We start from the raw sequence: 19,747 nt of genomic DNA, 5'->3' as shown, positions 1-19,747 counted from the left end.
ATGTTATTACTATTGGTATAATATTATAATAAGTTTAAACCACAATTACCAATGTAGTATGTTTAATGAAAAAAAAATATTTTAGCAATGCCATTAATATTTGAAGTTAAGAATGCGTAAAGATTTAAACTAAATAAACTAAACGAATTTCAACAAAATACCTTGTCTAAAAAATTTCGCGTAGTAAGCAAACAATCATTGGCTTACAATTACGGTAATTTGCCGTATGGCAGTAACGTGTGTGGAGGAATGAACTAAGAAAATTTGTATGGACGGTAAATGTCTTAATTCCTAATCTTTTGAATACACTCTACTAAAGTTGTTAAACAAATTATATGTATTAACAAATTTACTTCGAAGTATACATAATAATAAAAAATAGGCATTAGAACAATTTAATTTGCCGATTAAGATACAAATAAACTATTTTCAAAAAATGTATTGGTAAATTATTAGTTTTGGTAGCAAGACTGACGACAATCCTAAGAAGACATAGAACGTAGTGATTCTATAATCGTTGAACGACAGTTGACAAAACAAAAAACAGTGTACCAGAATGCAATTTTACTAACAAAATTTTAATGAAATCGTCCATACAAAGTTTGGTACCTACTTTTGGTATTATTTAATTATGTTTGATCCTGTAATATAAATATAAAATTGTTTTACTAAATAATTTTATTTCTAGCACAACTCAATCCTGTTTAGGACTTGTTACTGATTTCGGAACTTCGAACTTTGTCATTTCAGCGAAGAGAATGCCTTGCGCAAATATTTTTATAATTTAATCGTAGGCTTATAATATTAAATATATACTATATAGTAAATGGAGGTTAGTTTAATAATGATTTCTGTCGTATAACCATTAAAAATAAATATCTTTTGAGAATTAATTTTATAGCTAGGCTTTGAAACATTTTCACACGGGGAGGATCAACGTTCATTGAGTAGCTCTAAGAAAACGTACAATGTGCCTATACGAAAAAGCGATAAAGTTGCAGGTTAGCTACATTTATTTTACATTTAATTAGAATACCGCGCTTTAATTTAAGAAATTCGGTTGAAATATAATGATAAAGTTAAATATTTTTTAAATAATTACTGTATTACAAACTATATTTTTACTTTCATTGCTATTTAATTGTCTTGTTATTCACACGCTGCTCAAAATGTATAGATGAAGTAAGTGTGATAATTTTTTTTTCTATTTCATACAATCCTTAGGTTTATTAAATAACGTGTTTCAATTCGATCGATTGTTGTTGAAAAACTACTATCTCCTTGTATCTACGTAATATTTGCAATTTCTGAATGTTGGTCGATTTTAAAATATTGCTTCTTCTTTAAATACGTTCATATATTGTTTGACTGAATCAATGAAAACAGTATTAAGATTTAAGAAGCTGTTTGTCGCATTTATCGCTGTAACTGGCTGCTACGCAAACGGTCGCAAAGTTGATCGAGTTTCAAATAGCGCGAATTTGATATTGTTATAGTAATGGCCGAACAACTTGATAAAGAAGAAGTAGCAGATAACATAACATCAATACTTTTGCCGAATTATGACAGCAAGCTATATGACGAAGATGATACGTCCCAGCCAACCTCTTGTTCAGCACCTATAATACCTATTGAGACCACACGCAAGAAAAAGAAAAGAAAGAGGTAACTGCTCCTCATATAAAGTGAAGTAAAAAATATATTTAGTGATAGAAATATCCCAACAATATGGGACGAGTAGACAATAACTTAACAATTTTATTATTTTTGAAAGATTTTTTTTAACTATATGTAGTTGAATTTTTTGTTTTTTAATATATTCATACAACACTTAGACAAAAAAAAAATGTTTTTTTTTTTTTTAATATTATAGATCTCAAATATCAATTTGTCTTACCAACTGTCGTTACGAATCTATACGAAAAGTAGCTAGTGCGTTTGGTATGCGTGAAGTTTCTGAAGAAGAAGCCTGGAATTTCTACTGGACCGATATGAGCGTGTCTGTGGAAAGAGCTAAAGAGATGAAGAGATTTCAACGTATCAACCACTTTCCTGGAATGCTTGAAATATGCAGGTACATGCCTTAAATGTAAAAATTGAATTGAATGATGTGAAGTTATTACTTTTTCGCCTTGTATCTGATTTTTTCTTTACAGAAAAGATTTATTAGCGAGAAACTTAAATAGAATGCAAAAAATCTATCCGAAGGAATATAATTTCTTCCCAAAAACCTGGTGTTTGCCGGCCGAGTGAGTATTAAAAGAAAAAGCAATTATAGCCTTCTTGATCAATATTCGAATGAAGGCATAAATTGTCGTATGTCACACCATAAATTTAACGATATTTGTAGTTTTGGGGAAGTTTTGACCTACAGCAAATCCCGCAAGAATAAGACGTTCATAATAAAGCCGGAGTGTGGGAGTCAGGGTCGAGGCATTTATCTTACAAAGTCTTTGAAGGACATCAAGCCTACTGATAAACTTATTTGTCAGGTATTTTAATAGTTTTTGTTTAAATCAGTAGAGAAGTAACAGTACCTGTATGTAGTATATTAATATGAATATATGATAAATAAATAAGAACTTTCGTTAAGTCGAGTTCATACTGATATGCCACTAACAAATAGTTCTTAAAAACACATCTTACGACATTTACATATTTTTTTTGATAATTGTAAGAAAAAAAATGAATGAAGATTTTTTTTTAATATTATTAGCTTATAACATTATAAACATATTAAAATAATATTTTTAGCAAAGAGTTATGCATATTTCTATGTATGCATAACTCATTGCTCAAAATGATTTTATCATAACAAGGGAAAAAAATCAGAAAAAATGTTTTAAAAACATGCAAAAAGACGTCAACCATTGTTAGTTATAGTTGGGATCCTACAGATATAATTCAGTAGCAAATTTTATTCAACGAAAACAAATAATGACGTTTGGATGGTTATCTCAAAATCTTGCTTGGACTTTTGCAGTCGTATAGTCATCTCAAAACTAAAGCATGTCTTCAACGACGAAAAACAAAGGACCAAATTTCGAGTTTTACTTTTACCTAAAATTTCATTTGCAAGCAAAAATAAAAGTAATTAATCAAAAAAATTATACATACATCATCATACATACATTTCCTACTTCTACCCTGATATTTATATTAGTTTGTCTGTATTATTAGTCGTGTAATTTCATTTTTTTTTCAGCGAATCTGATAGTACAATGCTAAACAATTATGCCGCCTATCTTAATTGCTAATCCATGTAATTGAACTGAAAATATTAAAAAATATAATCATATTCTCTTGTCGTAGGTTTATTTATCGAAACCCTATCTCGTGGATGGATATAAATTTGATATAAGAGTGTATACCCTTATTACGTCATGCGATCCTCTTAGGATTTTTGTATATAACGAAGGCCTTGTCAGGTAAACAATACTATCGTGTGAAGCATTTTACCATGTTTATTATGTTGATTTTTAGGTTTTAAAATATATAATTTCATAAATAACATTATTTGAAAGTTCTTAATATCATTGATATATATTTTTATAAAGGTAACTTTTACCATACCATGTTTTCCCACCTTTACGATTAGACCCGTCTTAACTCGGGTTGCGGGGGGTGCAAAGAATCCGAGTTCCGCTCTTCTTGGGGTTGGATAGTCCCAACGATATTGTTAAGTCTTGGACCAATGGCAACGCGCCCCCGAAATATCTCTTTCTTGAGGAAGAGAAATCGCCAGAACTCTGCTTGTATCTGGGCGTTTGTTGTCCTTTAGACGGGTTTATTTGCGATTGAATCGTTTTAAAATACTTAATTTATGAATTAGTGTACCTACCTATTTTGGAAGACACTCGACTGTTAATATTTAATTTTAAAACAAATTATAAAATATTTATGGAAAACCTATAAATGTGTTTTTTCATTTTATTTTAAATAACTGTTCAGTATTCGACTATGTTTAATATACGACATATACATGTCAATATTTGGGTACCTATAAAGTTAGTTATAGAGGTGAAACTGGGTTGATTATAGGTTTGCCACGAGTCGGTATGCGGACCCGAACGCGAACAACACGACGAACGTCTTTATGCACCTTACCAACTACGCGCTGAACAAGCATAGTCGCACATACGTCTACGATTCTGAAGCGGGGAGCAAGCGGTCTGTTGACATTTACATAACATTTTTTTTTTAAATTATTTTGAATCAGAGGAACGGAAGTCCCATTTTTTGGAGATTGGACACTTTTCCCATTTTTATTTTACATTTACGACGCATAATAATAATTATATAATATAATGCAGTTTCCTTGAACGTCATGGGAAAACTATGTATTTATTGATTTATTTTTTATCTTTCTCTTTTAGCTTCTCTTTCTCTTTTACATTTTTAAATTCAAATTATTTTTAACGATATTTTCGATATCGTAAAAACCTGTGTTAGCCTAATTCGTAATTATGTATTGTGAATATTGTATATTAGACCAAGGACTCTTAGAAGGAACACAAGAAGGAATTCAAATTGTATTTTGCTTTGATGAAATGGTAAATTCCTTCTAATTTTAAAGATAAAATTAATAGGTTTCTAATCTAATTATAAACCAACCAGTTCGGTAGTGTGGTTCTCCCTCCTAGGTGTTTTATTGAAATCCTATTGCTCGTTGTAAAATGTCTACATGAAATATGTTTTCGACTATCAGCAAAATATCGACGTTGAACAAAGTCCTGTTGTCGCAAGGAGTGGACCTCGATCGGCTGTGGCATTCCATAGACCAAGTGATCGTGAAGACCATTATATCCGCCTGGCCCATACTCAAACACAGCTACCACGCCTGTTTCCCTTCGCACGATATGGTTATTTCTTCAGTTTTATTATTTTAAAAATATTAATCAAGGAGTTATCCCTGACGTTTTTTTTTTTAATTCACGTGAATACTTCTTATAACATAATTAAAATATGATGTTATTCACTCTGTTTTGTTAAAGTTTTATCGAATTTTACATGGACTAAATTGATTAAATTTAATTCACAGGTTCATGCGTGTTTCGAAATACTCGGCTTTGATATACTTCTGGATCACAAGTTACATCCTTTTATTTTAGAAGTACGTTAATCAAAAAATGTTTATTGCAGATTGCACACAAATATCAGTAATTGAGATTTATTTTATCTTAACCATGCTGATGCTAAATTTTGATAGATTTTTTATAATACTTAACAGATTTATGACCAAAAATAAGTGTGAAGTAGTGGGTATTGTTGCACTAATTCTACCAATGATTCTCGGTCCTCAGGTGAACCACTCACCAAGTTTCCACACAGATACCCAACTCGATCGGGAAGTAAAGGAAAGTTTGCTTACTGACACGTTAACTATGTTAAACATCTGGCAGTGCGACAAGAAGCGAGTTCTAGAGGAAGATCGTAAAAGAATAAGGGACAGATTGCTTCAGACTAATAAGTTAGTGAACATTCATTGCAATGCGAAGAAACGATATCAAAATAAATAATTTTACTAAGAAAGACATTAAGATGTTCAAAGAAAATACTTTTTGTAGATATGCAGAGTATACTCCAACAGAAGAGAAAGAATCGGAGAGAAGTCCCTGGCAAACGCAAATTCAGTGGGAAGAGACCCATTTGGGTAATTTTAGGTAACGACGTAAATGGCCATTCCGTTCCCATTAAGTAATACATTAAACTGGCAACCACTCTCATTTACATACGGAAAAAATTCATACCATGCAGCCTTTCCATTTAAATATCCAAAAATATCCTTTCTAAACTTCTGGATACATGAATGAATACAAAATTTTAGACTAGTTCCTAGAGTATTCCTAGAGTAGTTCTATTAAATAGAATAAATTATTTATTCAAGTTCAAAATATATGTCGGTGCAGTTACGATAATAATGCACTGTAATCTCTCGTTTATTCATCAACGCGGGAATTACAGTTTAATAATATTTGACAGTACACCAGAAGGTTATGTTATGTCTATTCCGGATAATAGTTTTTTAGTAAATAAACAGTTTTACTGAATCTGGCATAGTTTAAGTAAACTCTCCAGCCATTGGTTCTGCGCCTTAACTCTTTCTGGACGTGTCGGATTTGCCGTCCCATCGGATTATGAGACTGATGGAATATAGGGTGCGCCTTTGTTTGAGCACACATTTGTGCACTACAGGTAATACGTTCTGCGCAGTTAGTTGGTCTCCGTGACTGAAATCGGCCGGACGACATCATCATTAAATGACTAAAAATAAAGTGGATAACGCTTGAATTTAACGAGACATTCGCAGACGGGTGTACCCGTCGGGGTCGCAGTACGCGGCGCTGTTCCAGCAGCCGGCGGGCTCGCTGTACGCGGGCACGGCCGCCTCGCGCGCGCGCGGCGACTGCGTGCGACTGCAGCGGGACGACTTCCAGGTACACGGTGACAGCAGTAGACGGACACGGGGAGCGCAGTGGCCCTAGTGGCCTATAACACATTTATGTGGATTAATACAAATGAAACATTCGGTTATTTTATTAGGCATGTGTTTGGATATATATTGTAGTAAAAATGTTAAGTGATTGCAGCAAACGAAAGCGAAAGCGGAGGCTTTGAAGAAGCCGTCGCAGCCGAAGCCAAAGGAGATCGAGAAGAAAGAGAAGGAGGGAGAGGGGGCCGGATCTACCGCTAACGGTACCGGAGATAAGATGAAACCGCGACCGAAAGATACCAAACGCAATAAAGACGAGAAGGGAAAGCTTGTAGCGAAGCCATCTCTAGCGCAACAATCGGTAACAAATAACTAAAAAAATATTTAAAAAAATATTAAAATTTAAAAATATGAATAAGAAAATATTAGATATTTTTTTTGTATTTATACGCAGATAACTACAATAGATGAAAAAGAAAAAGAATTGAAACCTCCATACGTGCTATGTTCATACGAACCCGATCCTATCGTGGAAAAAGAGGAACGGGAACGCGTGAACCTGCTAGCACAGCGAGACTTCCTCATCCGAAGCTACGGCATGTTGGAACAGGTACGGCTAAAAGCTTATTCGAATTAACTAAGAATTGTTTAAACATTGTTTCTTCATATCAATTTTAATTTGAGAAATAGTTTTTAATCATACATTCTAGAAAGAAGGGATGGACCTCACTTATATTTATAATATATTATCAATATAATAAATTATAAATAAATCAAAGTTAAAAAGGTATTCCTATCACGTTAATGGAAGATGCTCAGAAAATCAAGTTGGAGACGAGATAATCTAATCAAACGTTGCAAATAAAATCTGATTAAAGATAATATATTAAATACAGTTATTTTTTTTATTTTTCTGAGGAAAAGACGAAGTTAGATCCGATCCGATCCATTACCGTTGTAAGTTAGTAGAATTGTTTTACCAGATATGTGTTTACTATCGCTTCAGACAATAAACTGAAGCGTTACTGGCTTCTAGTTTGGAGTAAGATAGACGAAATTGTTTTAGCTCGTCTCATCCAATTAATTGACCGTTGGTTATGATAATCATAGTTATCATCATTCGTTATTTTATAAGTCCCTGAAGGAAAAATTATATTGCACACGTACAATAGACAACCCTAGGCATTGCGTAAACATTGGTTTTAGATGTCGTGTAGTTTTTGCAAAATCAGTGGGCTGGAATGCGTGAAGTAAATAAATAAATAAGTGTATGAATCATACAGGCTTTTCATACCGTCGTCTTATTCCTAAGAGATATCTTATCACCAAGACAGTATAATATCATGTACAGCTTACTAAGAACTAACGCTACCTTATTATAGATGCGAATAATATTTGGCATAAAGGGAAGACTAAATAGCTTAATCTGTTCGGGTGTCGCTTCAGCGTGTAGACCTACTGAAAAGGAAGGGGTCGCATTAAACGGGATTGTTTAATCAGTGGCGTAGCTAGGTGGACAAGGGCCTCGGTGCATAGAAAAAGAAACGGGCCCTCACCCCCTCTTTAACTTATATTGCACTTCAAAATTATAGATAGGAATAAAAATTGGATACAGGATACGATATCCATATGTCATCTCTATTCAAAGCTTAGGTTAGAGGGCCCCCTGAGCTCCAGGGCCCTGGTGCACTGCACCACCTGGCCCTACGATAGCTACGCCACTGTGTTTAATGGGTTGTCTGCAACATAGCTCTACTCGTTCTGTCTGTCTGCCTGACACAGACGACGGCATTGAAGACGAATCCCTGTGAAACTTCAAGATGGCTCAATCAAGAGGACGATATAGCGATTTATATTCGATAGTATTTTAAATAAATAAAAACGAAACGTCTGGCAATCATAGTTGCTACAGCTTGTGAAGAATATCATTGTGCCAGACTTTGACGCAGGCCTTTGCTACGTAGAAGAGAATAAGTCGTCGCAAAAATCACAGATAGATTACCGATTGTTCTCGGTGGATCGAAATTATACCTAAGGACTAGTTTTGCTTTTATCCAAATGTCTGCCAAAATACCACGATCCACAATTTATAACGAGTTGTTTGAGTTGTAAGCAAGATCAAGATACACGGACCATGTGGAGCATTAATCATTGATAGTTTTAATAATACAAATTAACTCGCAATGATGGTTGCCTAATATATCGACGAAGAAGTCAATGGAACAGCAATTACTTAAAAATTTAGAGGTACTAATATCAACCGCAATAACACTATTTAGCGTATTATAGGAATCCAATGGTCCTTGTTGTCCATCTTAAAAACGAGCAAAATGTATTTCATGGAAAAAAGAGATACAGAACAGAGCAACGAATCGATCTTACACAACATTAACAGCGTTTTTTCTAGTAGTAGTTTTCTAGTTTTTTTCTAAAAAACAGATAATTTTGCAAGAACTGAAGAATCCAATGTAATTTGAATGGAATACATGTATACTTTTTGCTTTATGCTGCCAAAAACAACAACCATTGGTTTCAGTTAATGGACGGTCTGGTTGTGGAAATAACATTCTTAATTTTCTTGATTCTGACTTAAATCTCTTTGCTTCTTCAAGTATTGATTAATCGGATACTAAAATGCAATTCACAGTAAACCCAAAATGTGTGATATTTTAAAATCACCAGGAAATTATGTGTATTGTACACAAAATATCATTGAAAAAATTAGAAAATCACTCATTAAAAGATTTGCGTAAAAATTGTAAGACAGTGCCTCTGTGCCTACAAATGCAGGAGAGGAAGATCACATTGCTTGCTTGCAATTGCTGTTACAATTTAGAATAGCGAATTGGCATACGAGCTCTTAGATAGCTTGGATCGATCGTGATTGTATATGTTACAACATGGAGTAAAACCACATTTACACATAATCAATATCTTCATTGACTGTTCTATCAACAACTTTTTATTACTTTTAGATTTATTTGGTAATGAAGAAAATGGGAACTTTGAGGCCTGAAGACGAACGAAAGTATGGAGTTTATGGGCGTCTCTCAGTTGTGTCTAATTCAACAAAGGTATTATCGCAATTTTTATTATATTTGTTTTAAAGAATAAACAACCGTAAGTTGCATATATATCCTTTTTTTTTCCTATAGAAATTATGATGTCATACTGAAAATTTAATATTATATAATAAAAAAGGCCATAGAGAAATGTAAAGAATAAAGAAAATTTTCGTGAAAAAATAAAGAATTTTCTAGGAAGACTTATATGAGATAGACGATCTGCACGGTTAGTATTACAATATTTAAATAAATTAATACAAAAAAAAAAAACATGACTGAAGTAGACATGTCCTGTCCTGTCCATGTGAAGTATCCTAAAATATAATTTAATATTTTCAAACTTGAATATACCACCACAGGAAATAATCTTTAATTTCCAGACGGTTATTGAAGCAAACATGTGGCAAGATTTAAATGAGTAAAGTACTTATAAGGATTTGTATCCTATTATAATATTTAAAATTTGTCTCAAGATTATGATGTTTAAAAATTATGAACTTTGTCAATTTTAAATCCTTGTGTAAGAGATAAATAAATCTGTAAGAATATATTATTTTTATAAATAGAGTCTTTAAACCAAAATAAAAAGCCTTTTTTATTATCAAATATATAATTCCATATCATTTGTCCTACAATAAATCTTAACATATGAAAGTTAGCTGGATGTTCAAAGTCCGGCTTTATGTACTCACCCATTAAAATATATGCACAAAAACACAGTCCCATTTATAAAATTCATTAACAATAACTCTGTTATAATTGCACTTTTGTCTTATGCATTCTTGGCAGTGTCATTATGCCAACATTATTAGTGTGAAATTAACGATTTTGGTATACCTACATTAATTACAAACTTAGTTATGATAAATATTAAAATTGAAGTTTTTTTGCAAGTAAGCCTCCGTCAATATTATCAAGTAATTTTCTTTTAAGTGATGGCTTTTCTGTTTCTATCTTTGTTATGTTTGTAGGCATTGGTAGTTTTGGCCCAAATGATGGTGCTGGCTTATTACTGAAATAAATAAATGTCATTAATATTGTTTCAAAAACAAAAACTAGTGAAGCGGGTTATTAGTATCTAGAATGTACCTGAAGTATGACATTTGTAAAGCCTGTGTACAGTCACAACGTCGTGGTGGATACAGTGCAAGTAAGCTTTCCAACAATTGCAAAAGGTCATCTGATGCAGCACTAAATATGTGTCTTAATTGCTGTGCAGGAAACTGTTTGTACTGAACGTAATCAGTCAAAGTCTTCATACCCTAAGAAATAATAAAATGTAATGTTTAACTGTATAACAAACATACCACATAAATCACATTATATTAGTACTAACAGGCCATGTCTCTTCTGTGGGTGTACCAAATACTTGAAAAATACGAGACAGTTGGTCAAGGTCGGACTCTCCAGGTAAGAATGGCACTCTAAGCAATAGTTCAGCTAGTATACAGCCTACTGCCCACATATCCACTCCTGTACCATATTGCCTTGCTCCAAATAAAAGCTCTGGTGATCTACACAGAAAAAAATTATACTGATATATAAAGAGTACTAAAAAAAATTATGAACCAATTCATAATCATTCATATTACAATTATTAATATACTTTTACCTATACCATCTTGTAACCACCTGATGTGTATTTATTCTGGTGGGTGATCCAAATGCTTTTGCCAGACCAAAATCACCAATTTTTAAAATCCCTTCTCTGTTAATAAGAAGGTTATTAGGTTTCAAATCTCTGTGTAAAATCCAATTTTGATGCAAGTATTCCAAACCTACAGGATTAATAAAAATAAATTATTTTAATATCCAAAGACTGAAGCTAGACCTATTTATTTGTATATAGTTTGCAAGCAATAACCAATTTATTAAGCAGTATTTTAAAAAAATTCTGTTTTCTTTATTTTTTTTTTATAATTTATGAACCTCATAAATATACTGACCACAATAAAATATTCAAATGTTTTTTTACTTACCTTTTAAAGTCATAATCATATAGGCTTTTACATTGGCTGGAGTAAGTACAATATTGTTATCTTTAACAATTATTTCTAGGTCAGTATCCATGAAGTCAAACACCAAGGAAACATTTGATTTTTGTCCAAATACATCTACAAATAAACACCATTTGTTTACTATAAGTAATATGTAATAATTAACAAGTCATGATTGTTTTATTACAATATATGTATAATATATTATTATGAAGAAGTAACAGTAGTTACAGTACACGAAATAGGCATTTTATAAAAATTGTTGTTTACAAATTTCATCCAAACCATAAATTAGTAATCGAACATAACAATTTTATTTTGTTTCACCTAGAAGTCCGATGAGGTTTATATGTTGTAACTCTTGTAATAATTTGATTTCTCTGAGAGCAGTTCTGTTAATACCATCTTGTGCTTCTAGTCTTGAGCCAATTTTAATTTTCTTTACAGCAACTATTTTGTCAGTTTTTACATCTCTTGCTTTGTATACAGTAGCAAACTAAAATAAATAATTATTATACTGAATCATATTGAAGGACTTAATCATTTTTATATTTAAAAACAAATAAAATTGTCAATAAATACCTGACCCTCTCCCAAAAAATCTATCTTCTCATAACGTGATGTTTGTTCTTCCATTGCTTCCTTGTAATTAATTATCGTTTATATATTTAATTGTATTTTAGTAATGCTATGTCATATTAATATTAATTTAAAAGAAATAGCTCGCATATTGTATGAATTATTTTAGTAATTCACTTTATTAAAATTGCCACTATGCTAGTTATCCCTATCCAGCCACATGAAATTCAAATTTGACGTTTAACGTAATTGGTTATTGGTCACTGTTGACTGTTAAAGTTTGAGATTTAAGACAGGATCTTGTCCTAATAGTATTAGCTCTATGGTAATTATGAGTGAAGACTAAATAAATTCACTTTTAACTTAAGTGTTTAAAATAATTTAATTATATAGAGACGTTATTGATATTTTTTAGTTATTTGTATGTTTATTGATAACATAATTCAGACTGATTTATGTCCTTAATACATTAACAATATGAACGAAAAAAAAATGTAATATATTTTCTTGATCTAAGTATTTGTATTGGTTGAAATATTCAAATGTTTAAGTTAGTTTAACATGATGAACGACGATGCAAAAGTTAAAGTAGTTATTTTGTATATTATCTAATTTATTGTCGTTGATCTGTTGCACAGATTCTGATTTCTATAATTCATTATAAATTTTAAGTGTCTTGTTGTCAATGTCAGTATTGTTATGTGTCAAAGTCGAAGATATTAAATGATAGTTCTAAAGAGATACTTATTTTTGTTTTGATAATTTAATAAAATATAATAATATATATACCGAAGAATGTATTAAAATTACCTCTTTATGAAGTTACTTTACTTGTAACTTGTTATCTTTTGATAAGACTAGATTTTAATTATGGGGATATAATGTCTTAAACATAGAACAAGCTGTAGAATACTTTAAAATGAACGCAAGCAGTAATGTTGAAAATGTTTTTTACGAAGATATACCCCCAGGCACTCTGGACGATGAAGAATTTTTTTGTACTGAAAAGATCGTGCCTAGAAAAATTAAACCGCAAAATATTGTTATTAGACTTATGGATCGAGAAATTTATGGTTCCCGCAAACCTGGATCTCATTTTCATGTAGTTCGAGAATTTTATCAAAATGTTTTTCCCAATTTGACTATAGTAAACGTAGAAAAACCACCATGTTTTTTAAGAAAGTTTAGCCCTGATGGAAAACATTTCATAGCATTTTCTGCTGATCAAACATCACTAGAGGTAAATTTGTCGTAAATTTTTGAGTAATAAAAGTAATGTAAGTAACTTTAGAAGTTCTAGCAATTTTTGATGTTCAATCTAATATTTTTGTTATGGTACTTCACCAATTGAAGCTTATTTAGCTCTAGTATGGTGCTTTTTTTTCATTTTTTTTGCTAGGCAGGCATTCAAAGCCCAATCCAGTATCTTGCAGTTCTAAAACATTGGTGACACAAAATAATGTAAAGGAATGATGAAGTGAATGATAAATCATATTTAGTTTAAACATGATTAGTACTGAAGTAACTATTGAACCATTTAAACTAATAAACATCATTCTCAATTTCCATTATAGATTTATGAATACAGGGGAGCATCAGCTGCTGGAGATCTTGTGGCTGGATACCCATCAGATTTGTTAAACGCTGATGCCGATGCACATCATAGAATAAGAACTCATATATTCTATAGATTTTTTAAGGTATAGTTAAGAACAATTTTTTGTTTTCTAAGTTATATATATATCTATATATATTACCATTTATTCGGATAATTATATCCAAATAAATGGTAAAGTAAATAAAGCATTTGATTTAGAATATAAAATTACTTTATATTCTAAATCAAATGCTTCTTTCTGCTCCTTAATTAGCTAATAATATATATATTTTTTTAAGGATCTTAACATGTCAGTAACATATAAACCAGCACTTCTGTTGTATATAAATTTGTTTTTAAAAAACATATATCTATAGTGTCTCTAATTGTTGTTACTGTAACCTTGCTACTGTTTTTGCTAATATCTTACTCTTGTGTTCTGCTTAATTTGGAAGCCAGACCTGGATAAATGTAATGATGAATTATAAAAAAGTTTGTGAATAAAAGCCATAACTGACCTTGTGTGCTGGTGCATTTCACCAGGAAGTGAAATAGCAGTACAACTCGTAATCTCTTAATTTTACCTGCATAGTAAGAACCTTTTGGATACACTAATAGAGTGCATCCAAAAGATGCTTACTTCTCTTGGTTACAATTCTCTTGAAATTACAAACACCTACTTTTTTAATGTGTCTGAGTGCCTTTTCAAGTCTTTCGATTATCGGCCATCACAGTAGGTTTATTGCATAACAATTGGCTATGTACATCTTGGGCACACTTTTACCTATTTTAGATTCTTAATAAAAAAAAATTTACAATATTACGAAGGTTACGAGGTTACGAGGAAAGATGTTATCACCGCATTTAATAAGATAAATATTTGGCTTTAACTATTTCATAATGAGTTTTTTAGGGGCCATTTAGCTTGTTAGGGCCTCCAAGACAGTTTTTAAGGGATAATTTGGCCCTTATAACAATCTCGCATAACTGGGTTTTAAGCCCGGTACAAAAATGTTTCGAAAATATTCCCTGCGGCAAAAAATTGTCCTCTATGTCGGTTTTGATCCTGAGATAGTCCTTCGTACCATGCCTTATAAAGACGTTATGGCATTAAAAATTGGCAAAACAATTACGAGCAGAGTTCTTGTAAATTTTATCTATTGTCTTTTCCATGGATACTACGGCTACAAGAGATATCGAGTTTGAGGTTTTCTGATTCTTTCATTCCTTAATTTTTTGTGACCACTAAAAAAGACAATTATCATTACTTCTGGATCGTAATCAAATCGTACTTTACGAGGGTTAATTTCAAACTGACATAGAATAGTGTAATTTAGTTTATTTTAAATCTAGAAGTATTCCTCGTCTGTCTGACTAATATTCCTGTAATAATAATTCATAAATTAATAAAGTTAACTATAAGTAGAAAATTGATGCAAAGTCTAAACTAACATTATAAATTTGTCACCTATAAATCATTACAATGTTCGGATGAATAAAAAAATATGTGAAGGATCAAATGTATATTATGTTATTACATTATCTTTCAGCCAAAATTCACAGTTAATGTTTGCCAGCAAAGACTAGTTTCTAGAGCAGAACGAAATTCTGGTCAACTTCCTTTTATGGAACAACAGCTAAACAGGGAATGTAGTCTATTTACTGAAGATGGTAGATATGTCATTGTTGGCTCTGCAGCGCACATTCCTGATGATCTACGGCCACACTTTTATAATATACACAGCAATAATGAAGCGGTTACTCCTACTATTAGGTATATAATTATTATTATTAATAAGGATGCTTATTTATGTAAATCATTTTGTTTTTTTTTTTTAATTTTTTGTCCACGTTTACTCCACAGGTCTGCGCTTGAAGATTATTCACTTCACTTAGTTGACTTACATCACGGCAAACTGTGTGATACGAAACATTTTAGAACTGACAAAATTTATCTTTCACATAATCAAGGCATTTATTTATATAAGGAAGTTTTAGCCGTACTGTCTGTTCAACACCAGACAATACACCTATTCCACATAGTTGATGGAATGCTTGTTGAAATCAGAAAAATAGGACGTTTTTGCTACGATGACGATCCATATACTGTTAGTTCAGTATTTGCACCAATGACTAACGAAAGGCCGTTTTATGAAGAGACTATAAATAGTTTGAAGCATAGACTCCTCGTATTTCTTTTTAAAAGAGCAAAGTCCATAAGTGATGAAACAAAAGATCCCTTGGAATTGAGAAAGTTTTATAAATACTTTGATATGTTTAAAAGTTTAAGAATGTGGAAAATGCAACTACTAGATGAAGATCACCTGTTTATTAAATATGCAAGCGAAGAAGTCGTGACATTGAGGGTCGCTGAACCGAATAGTCAATCGTCTTTTTTCGTTATATATAATATAAGTGAGAGTAAAATTTTAGAGGTGTATGAAAATACGTCAGAGGGATTGCTGCAATTATTTGAAAATTATTGTGACTGCTTTAGAAATGCTAGACTATGCGCAGACTCGCAGTTCACTTGTTCTCCCTCTAATAACTTATACGCTCGCTTGACGCAACAAAGATTCAAACAGACAATAGTGCGGGCGATCTACGGCGGGCGCACTGAAGCGACGAAACGAATATTGGCACAGTTGCCTATAAGTGCTCAGTCCTATAGCGGATCACCATATTTAGACTTGGGTCTTTTTAGTTACGACGACAAATGGGTGTCAGTTATGGAGAGACCCAAGGCTTATGGGGAGTATCCTATACGGTACGTGTTTTAGTGTCATTGTGGTCAGCAAATTATATTATGTAAGTATAAAATATTCGTTTCTCAATTCTGGTTTTTATTTCAGTTTTTATGCTCGAGATTCTGGACTTTTGAAGTTCAAGATTTACGCTGGAGTTTTGGGTCAGTCGGTACCGGCGAGTGCTCGGCGGCTTGTGGCGTTTACTTTTCACCCCACTGACCCATTCGCCATAAGCGTTCAGCGAACCAATTCCGAATATATTGTCAATTTTCACATCAGAAATGCAGTCTTTAGCTGACTACCGTGATATTTACATGCCTGTGTTGTATTAATAAAAATACTACTGATGTAATGATATGATAATCGAATGCATTAATTTTTATATGTATAAATATTAAATTATACAATTTTATAAATACAAGATTTATCATTTATTTATACTTTTTGAAATTGATATATATGACTTCTTAATCTGGTAGGAATAATTATAACATCATAAAGTACTTAATTATTATATATTTTTTTACATTATTATATCAAAACAATTATATACTTTATAGAAAATATAATTTTAAAATAATATACCATTCATGCCAGTATAAAATGTGATTTAAATCACACAACGTAATATTGTACAATATTATTACTAGCGGCGTTTAAAGAGTTTACATAACTAAGGTTCTTAATGAAATGAAAAATAAGGTATTGTCATCTGTCACGAGTTACAAAAACAAATCATGGAATCAACACACTTAATTTGTATAAAAAAATTATAAATAAATTTAACATCATGATTCAGACATCTAAAAATGCTAACTTATAAACTTAAAACAATACAATGCAGTGGAATCAGCCCTTCGGACAAGTTGCGTTTGAAAGCTTTCCTAACAATGTTTACTATCAACCCAGTAAGTATTAGGGTGCGATTTCACTGAAATAGTTGGCATATTCAACAACAATTACATAAATGTAAACATTTTAGTTCACTAAAAGACAAAACAACTCTGAGCTTCAATGTTTCGTGTAATATTATAGTACCTAAATTTTATTTAAAGTTAATGTTATTTTATTTATTTTAGTACCTCCATCTCGAGCGATAGGTGAGGGTGAAGTTACCTCCATATATATTCCAGATGGCAGCACGCAGATGTACTTTATACCTACGACTAGATACGATCGTTGGTCACCACATCAATATAATATAAATTTTCCAAATGTTGATAACTTTCACAAAAATTTAAACGCTGAATATTGGTTTGTAAAAAGCGTTTCTTTCCCGTAAGTGAAATTTGTTTCCTAACTTTGCTATTGAGTATTTACCGATGTATGACTTTAGTGATATATTTTTTTAATTCGTCTAGTGGCTAACTTATAAGACTACATTTCTCAAGATCCTGTTCAATTCGGTTCAATTTCGGATCAGGCAAATAAAATGTTAGATTTTTCTGTCGATAATTTTTCAATCGCTTCCCGGGACTTAGGAGTTGGTAGTGTTTACACTTCCGTTCCTCGGAATGCACGTTAAGCTTTTGGTCATGCTCCTGTACTATTTCCGGTCGTAGGGATTTGCCGTCCCATCGGATTATGAAAGGGAAAAAATAGACTGAACTCGGGTACAATACGTCAAATATTTTTGTGCAGTTAGCTAATCCCTCTTGAAAATTAACTTTGGTCCAAATCTACAATCGGGGGCATCATCGTTATCAGTAATATCAATTTCAATGCGACATAACCTATATTGTGTTGGAAATAATTTTAACAATTTATATGATTTTACAATGTTATAGACTTTTTAAGGTAATTCTTGCAATGTTTCATAAAAACTGGCCGAATTGTTGCTGTAAAATAACGTTAAAAGATAATTAAGAGTTTTATGAAGGATAAAACATGATGAAAGTATTTAAAATATATATAAGTACATTATCGTTTTAGAGACTGGTTTAATATTTAATAACAACTGTGATAATTTTTCCAGGATTCCAACCGGTTTCAACAATCAGTCACCAAATCTATGTGGAAATTATATGTCGACACAACCATTTACTCCCAATTATAATACAAACGTTCCACTAAGCCAAACTGAATATTATCAAAAGGTTTGTCTAACGAACGTAACGTGTTTGTTTGTTGTCTGTAAAATAAAGCCTGTCCGATGTATTTATAATCTAGGAGCTAGCGACTCAGGATGTTTATAACAAATGTGCTCACAGTTGCTTCACAATATATATAAGTATAATAAAATTAAGAAACGGTGACTATCATTGGATAGACTAATATCACTTAGTTTCTGACTACGCAACGTTAATCTCCTTGGGGCACGGTACTCGTTTCTATAAGATTACATAGTTATTTTTAACATGGCCTATTAAAAAATTTAACTCATGTCAAAAAATTATATACAATTAACACTGTAACATGACGATTCAAATGCTTTTATGAGCCTACTTGAATAAAGAATAGTTTAATTAACTAAGTAGTTTGTTTAAAAGGTATTCAGTAATAGATTACGATTCATTACTATATGTCTATTAATTATAAATGGGCAAATTGCTTGCAAGACAAAATGTGCTATAGTTTTGAAATGAAAAAGTAATAATTGCCTTTACCCAAACAACGTTGATAAATGAATATCATCTAAACAAAACGCGTAAATCTTCCTTATCTCAAACGAAAAAAACTATATATTATTACAGTTTCACAACGATAACGCAACGTCGACGACAGATATCATGTACTTTTACCCTAGTTTACGTCCACAGAAGACTTTGCAAAACAGTACGTTAGTCCAAACAAATAAACCCTCTGCTAACTACGAAATATCATATGACGGAGTAAGTCAGTGTCCATGTAAAGTGAGCTTTAGAGTAGAAAAAGAAATCAGTAGTAGATGTATGTGCCAAAGAAGTGCCAGTTCCATGTCCGTTGACAGTGTGAAAAGTACGTCGAGTCAGCGTAGCGTTAAGAGTAAAGAAATACATAAACGTTCAAAAAGGAAACGCAAAAGTAAAAGAACTAAACATAGAGGTCATATTTGCAAATGTAATAATGACGTAAAAGAAACGTCAGACAAACTGGTGACGACTTATATGGACGAGGCCAGTGGTCACGTTGCGCTCGAGGGGCGCGATACGCAGACGGCTCGGAACTCGAAGAGAAGCGATATCAAAACCGAGATATGGACACCCATAAAAGGGAAGAGCAGCCGGAGCTCCAGTTGGTCGAGGCGCGCCTCCGGCCCGCGTTACCGCTTTACGCCGTCAGACGACTGCGCGTGCTCAAGTTTTACGGAAACTGACAGTCAATGAATAAAACATTATGTTCATAGTTTC

General features: G+C 32.2%; 4 protein-coding genes across 5 annotated transcripts; 3 read left to right on the top strand and 1 right to left on the bottom strand.

Moving 5' to 3' along the window:
• The first annotated feature begins 571 nt into the window (after window positions 1-571).
• On the top strand, window positions 572-9,647 carry LOC125067735 (tubulin polyglutamylase TTLL13-like). 2 transcript variants are annotated; one of them, XM_047676471.1, is made up of 18 exons: window positions 572-600; window positions 689-832; window positions 902-1,001; window positions 1,497-1,665; window positions 1,874-2,074; window positions 2,157-2,249; window positions 2,351-2,492; window positions 3,313-3,428; window positions 4,042-4,170; window positions 4,709-4,862; window positions 5,042-5,113; window positions 5,304-5,470; window positions 5,568-5,663; window positions 6,311-6,437; window positions 6,591-6,794; window positions 6,888-7,043; window positions 9,409-9,507; window positions 9,589-9,647. In XM_047676471.1, the coding sequence occupies exons 2-18, from the start codon at window positions 827-829 to the stop codon at window positions 9,595-9,597; spliced, it is 2,040 nt and encodes a 679-aa protein (XP_047532427.1). In that variant the 5' UTR covers window positions 572-600; window positions 689-826; the 3' UTR covers window positions 9,598-9,647. The 2 variants fall into 2 exon arrangements, with proteins under 2 accessions (XP_047532427.1, XP_047532426.1); XM_047676470.1 differs by having other exon boundaries at window positions 584-605.
• A 448-nt stretch (window positions 9,648-10,095) lies between these two features.
• Window positions 10,096-12,351, bottom strand: LOC125067707 (cyclin-dependent kinase 7). Its single transcript, XM_047676432.1, has 7 exons — window positions 12,078-12,351; window positions 11,823-11,991; window positions 11,478-11,612; window positions 11,111-11,276; window positions 10,835-11,012; window positions 10,588-10,760; window positions 10,096-10,510 (listed from the first exon to the last, which is right to left on the bottom strand). The coding sequence occupies exons 1-7, from the start codon at window positions 12,129-12,131 to the stop codon at window positions 10,369-10,371; spliced, it is 1,017 nt and encodes a 338-aa protein (XP_047532388.1). The 5' UTR covers window positions 12,132-12,351; the 3' UTR covers window positions 10,096-10,368.
• A 440-nt stretch (window positions 12,352-12,791) lies between these two features.
• Window positions 12,792-16,828, top strand: LOC125067642 (DET1 homolog). Its single transcript, XM_047676344.1, has 5 exons — window positions 12,792-13,314; window positions 13,649-13,774; window positions 15,222-15,445; window positions 15,536-16,438; window positions 16,524-16,828. Exons 1-5 carry the CDS (start codon window positions 12,994-12,996, stop codon window positions 16,714-16,716), a joined length of 1,767 nt encoding a protein of 588 aa, XP_047532300.1. The 5' UTR covers window positions 12,792-12,993; the 3' UTR covers window positions 16,717-16,828.
• Window positions 16,829-17,072: 244 nt separating this feature from the next.
• Window positions 17,073-19,744, top strand: LOC125067952. The gene is made up of 4 exons (XM_047676881.1): window positions 17,073-17,326; window positions 17,498-17,696; window positions 18,394-18,514; window positions 19,112-19,744. The coding sequence occupies exons 1-4, from the start codon at window positions 17,257-17,259 to the stop codon at window positions 19,721-19,723; spliced, it is 1,002 nt and encodes a 333-aa protein (XP_047532837.1). The 5' UTR covers window positions 17,073-17,256; the 3' UTR covers window positions 19,724-19,744.
• The last annotated feature ends 3 nt before the right edge of the window (window positions 19,745-19,747 follow it).

This window comes from Vanessa atalanta, chromosome 12 (genome assembly GCF_905147765.1).
Source record: "Vanessa atalanta chromosome 12, ilVanAtal1.2, whole genome shotgun sequence".
Taxonomy (NCBI): domain Eukaryota; kingdom Metazoa; phylum Arthropoda; class Insecta; order Lepidoptera; family Nymphalidae; genus Vanessa; species Vanessa atalanta.
The sequence above is the reverse complement of the archived record's forward strand: the minus strand, read 5'-3'. Positions and strand labels throughout refer to the sequence as shown.

Coding starts and splice junctions, on each gene's coding strand:
- LOC125067735 (XM_047676471.1), top strand. Junction 4,863..5,041: donor GTTTCCCTTCGCACGATATG/GTTATTTCTTCA, acceptor TTTAATTCACAG/GTTCATGCGTGTTTCGAAAT. Junction 7,044..9,408: donor GCTACGGCATGTTGGAACAG/GTACGGCTAAAA, acceptor TATTACTTTTAG/ATTTATTTGGTAATGAAGAA.
- LOC125067707 (XM_047676432.1), bottom strand. CDS start 12,131: ATGGAAGAACAAACATCACGTTATGAGAAGATAGATTTTTTGGGAGAG. Junction 11,613..11,822: donor AAACCTCATCGGACTTCTAG/GTGAAACAAAAT, acceptor GTTTATTTGTAG/ATGTATTTGGACAAAAATCA. Junction 11,277..11,477: donor TATGATTATGACTTTAAAAG/GTAAGTAAAAAA, acceptor TTAATCCTGTAG/GTTTGGAATACTTGCATCAA.
- LOC125067642 (XM_047676344.1), top strand. CDS start 12,994: ATGAACGCAAGCAGTAATGTTGAAAATGTTTTTTACGAAGATATACCC. Junction 13,775..15,221: donor TATTCTATAGATTTTTTAAG/GTATAGTTAAGA, acceptor ATTATCTTTCAG/CCAAAATTCACAGTTAATGT. Junction 16,439..16,523: donor TATGGGGAGTATCCTATACG/GTACGTGTTTTA, acceptor TTTTTATTTCAG/TTTTTATGCTCGAGATTCTG.
- LOC125067952 (XM_047676881.1), top strand. CDS start 17,257: ATGCAGTGGAATCAGCCCTTCGGACAAGTTGCGTTTGAAAGCTTTCCT. Junction 17,327..17,497: donor CAATGTTTACTATCAACCCA/GTAAGTATTAGG, acceptor TATTTATTTTAG/TACCTCCATCTCGAGCGATA. Junction 18,515..19,111: donor AAACTGAATATTATCAAAAG/GTTTGTCTAACG, acceptor ATATTATTACAG/TTTCACAACGATAACGCAAC.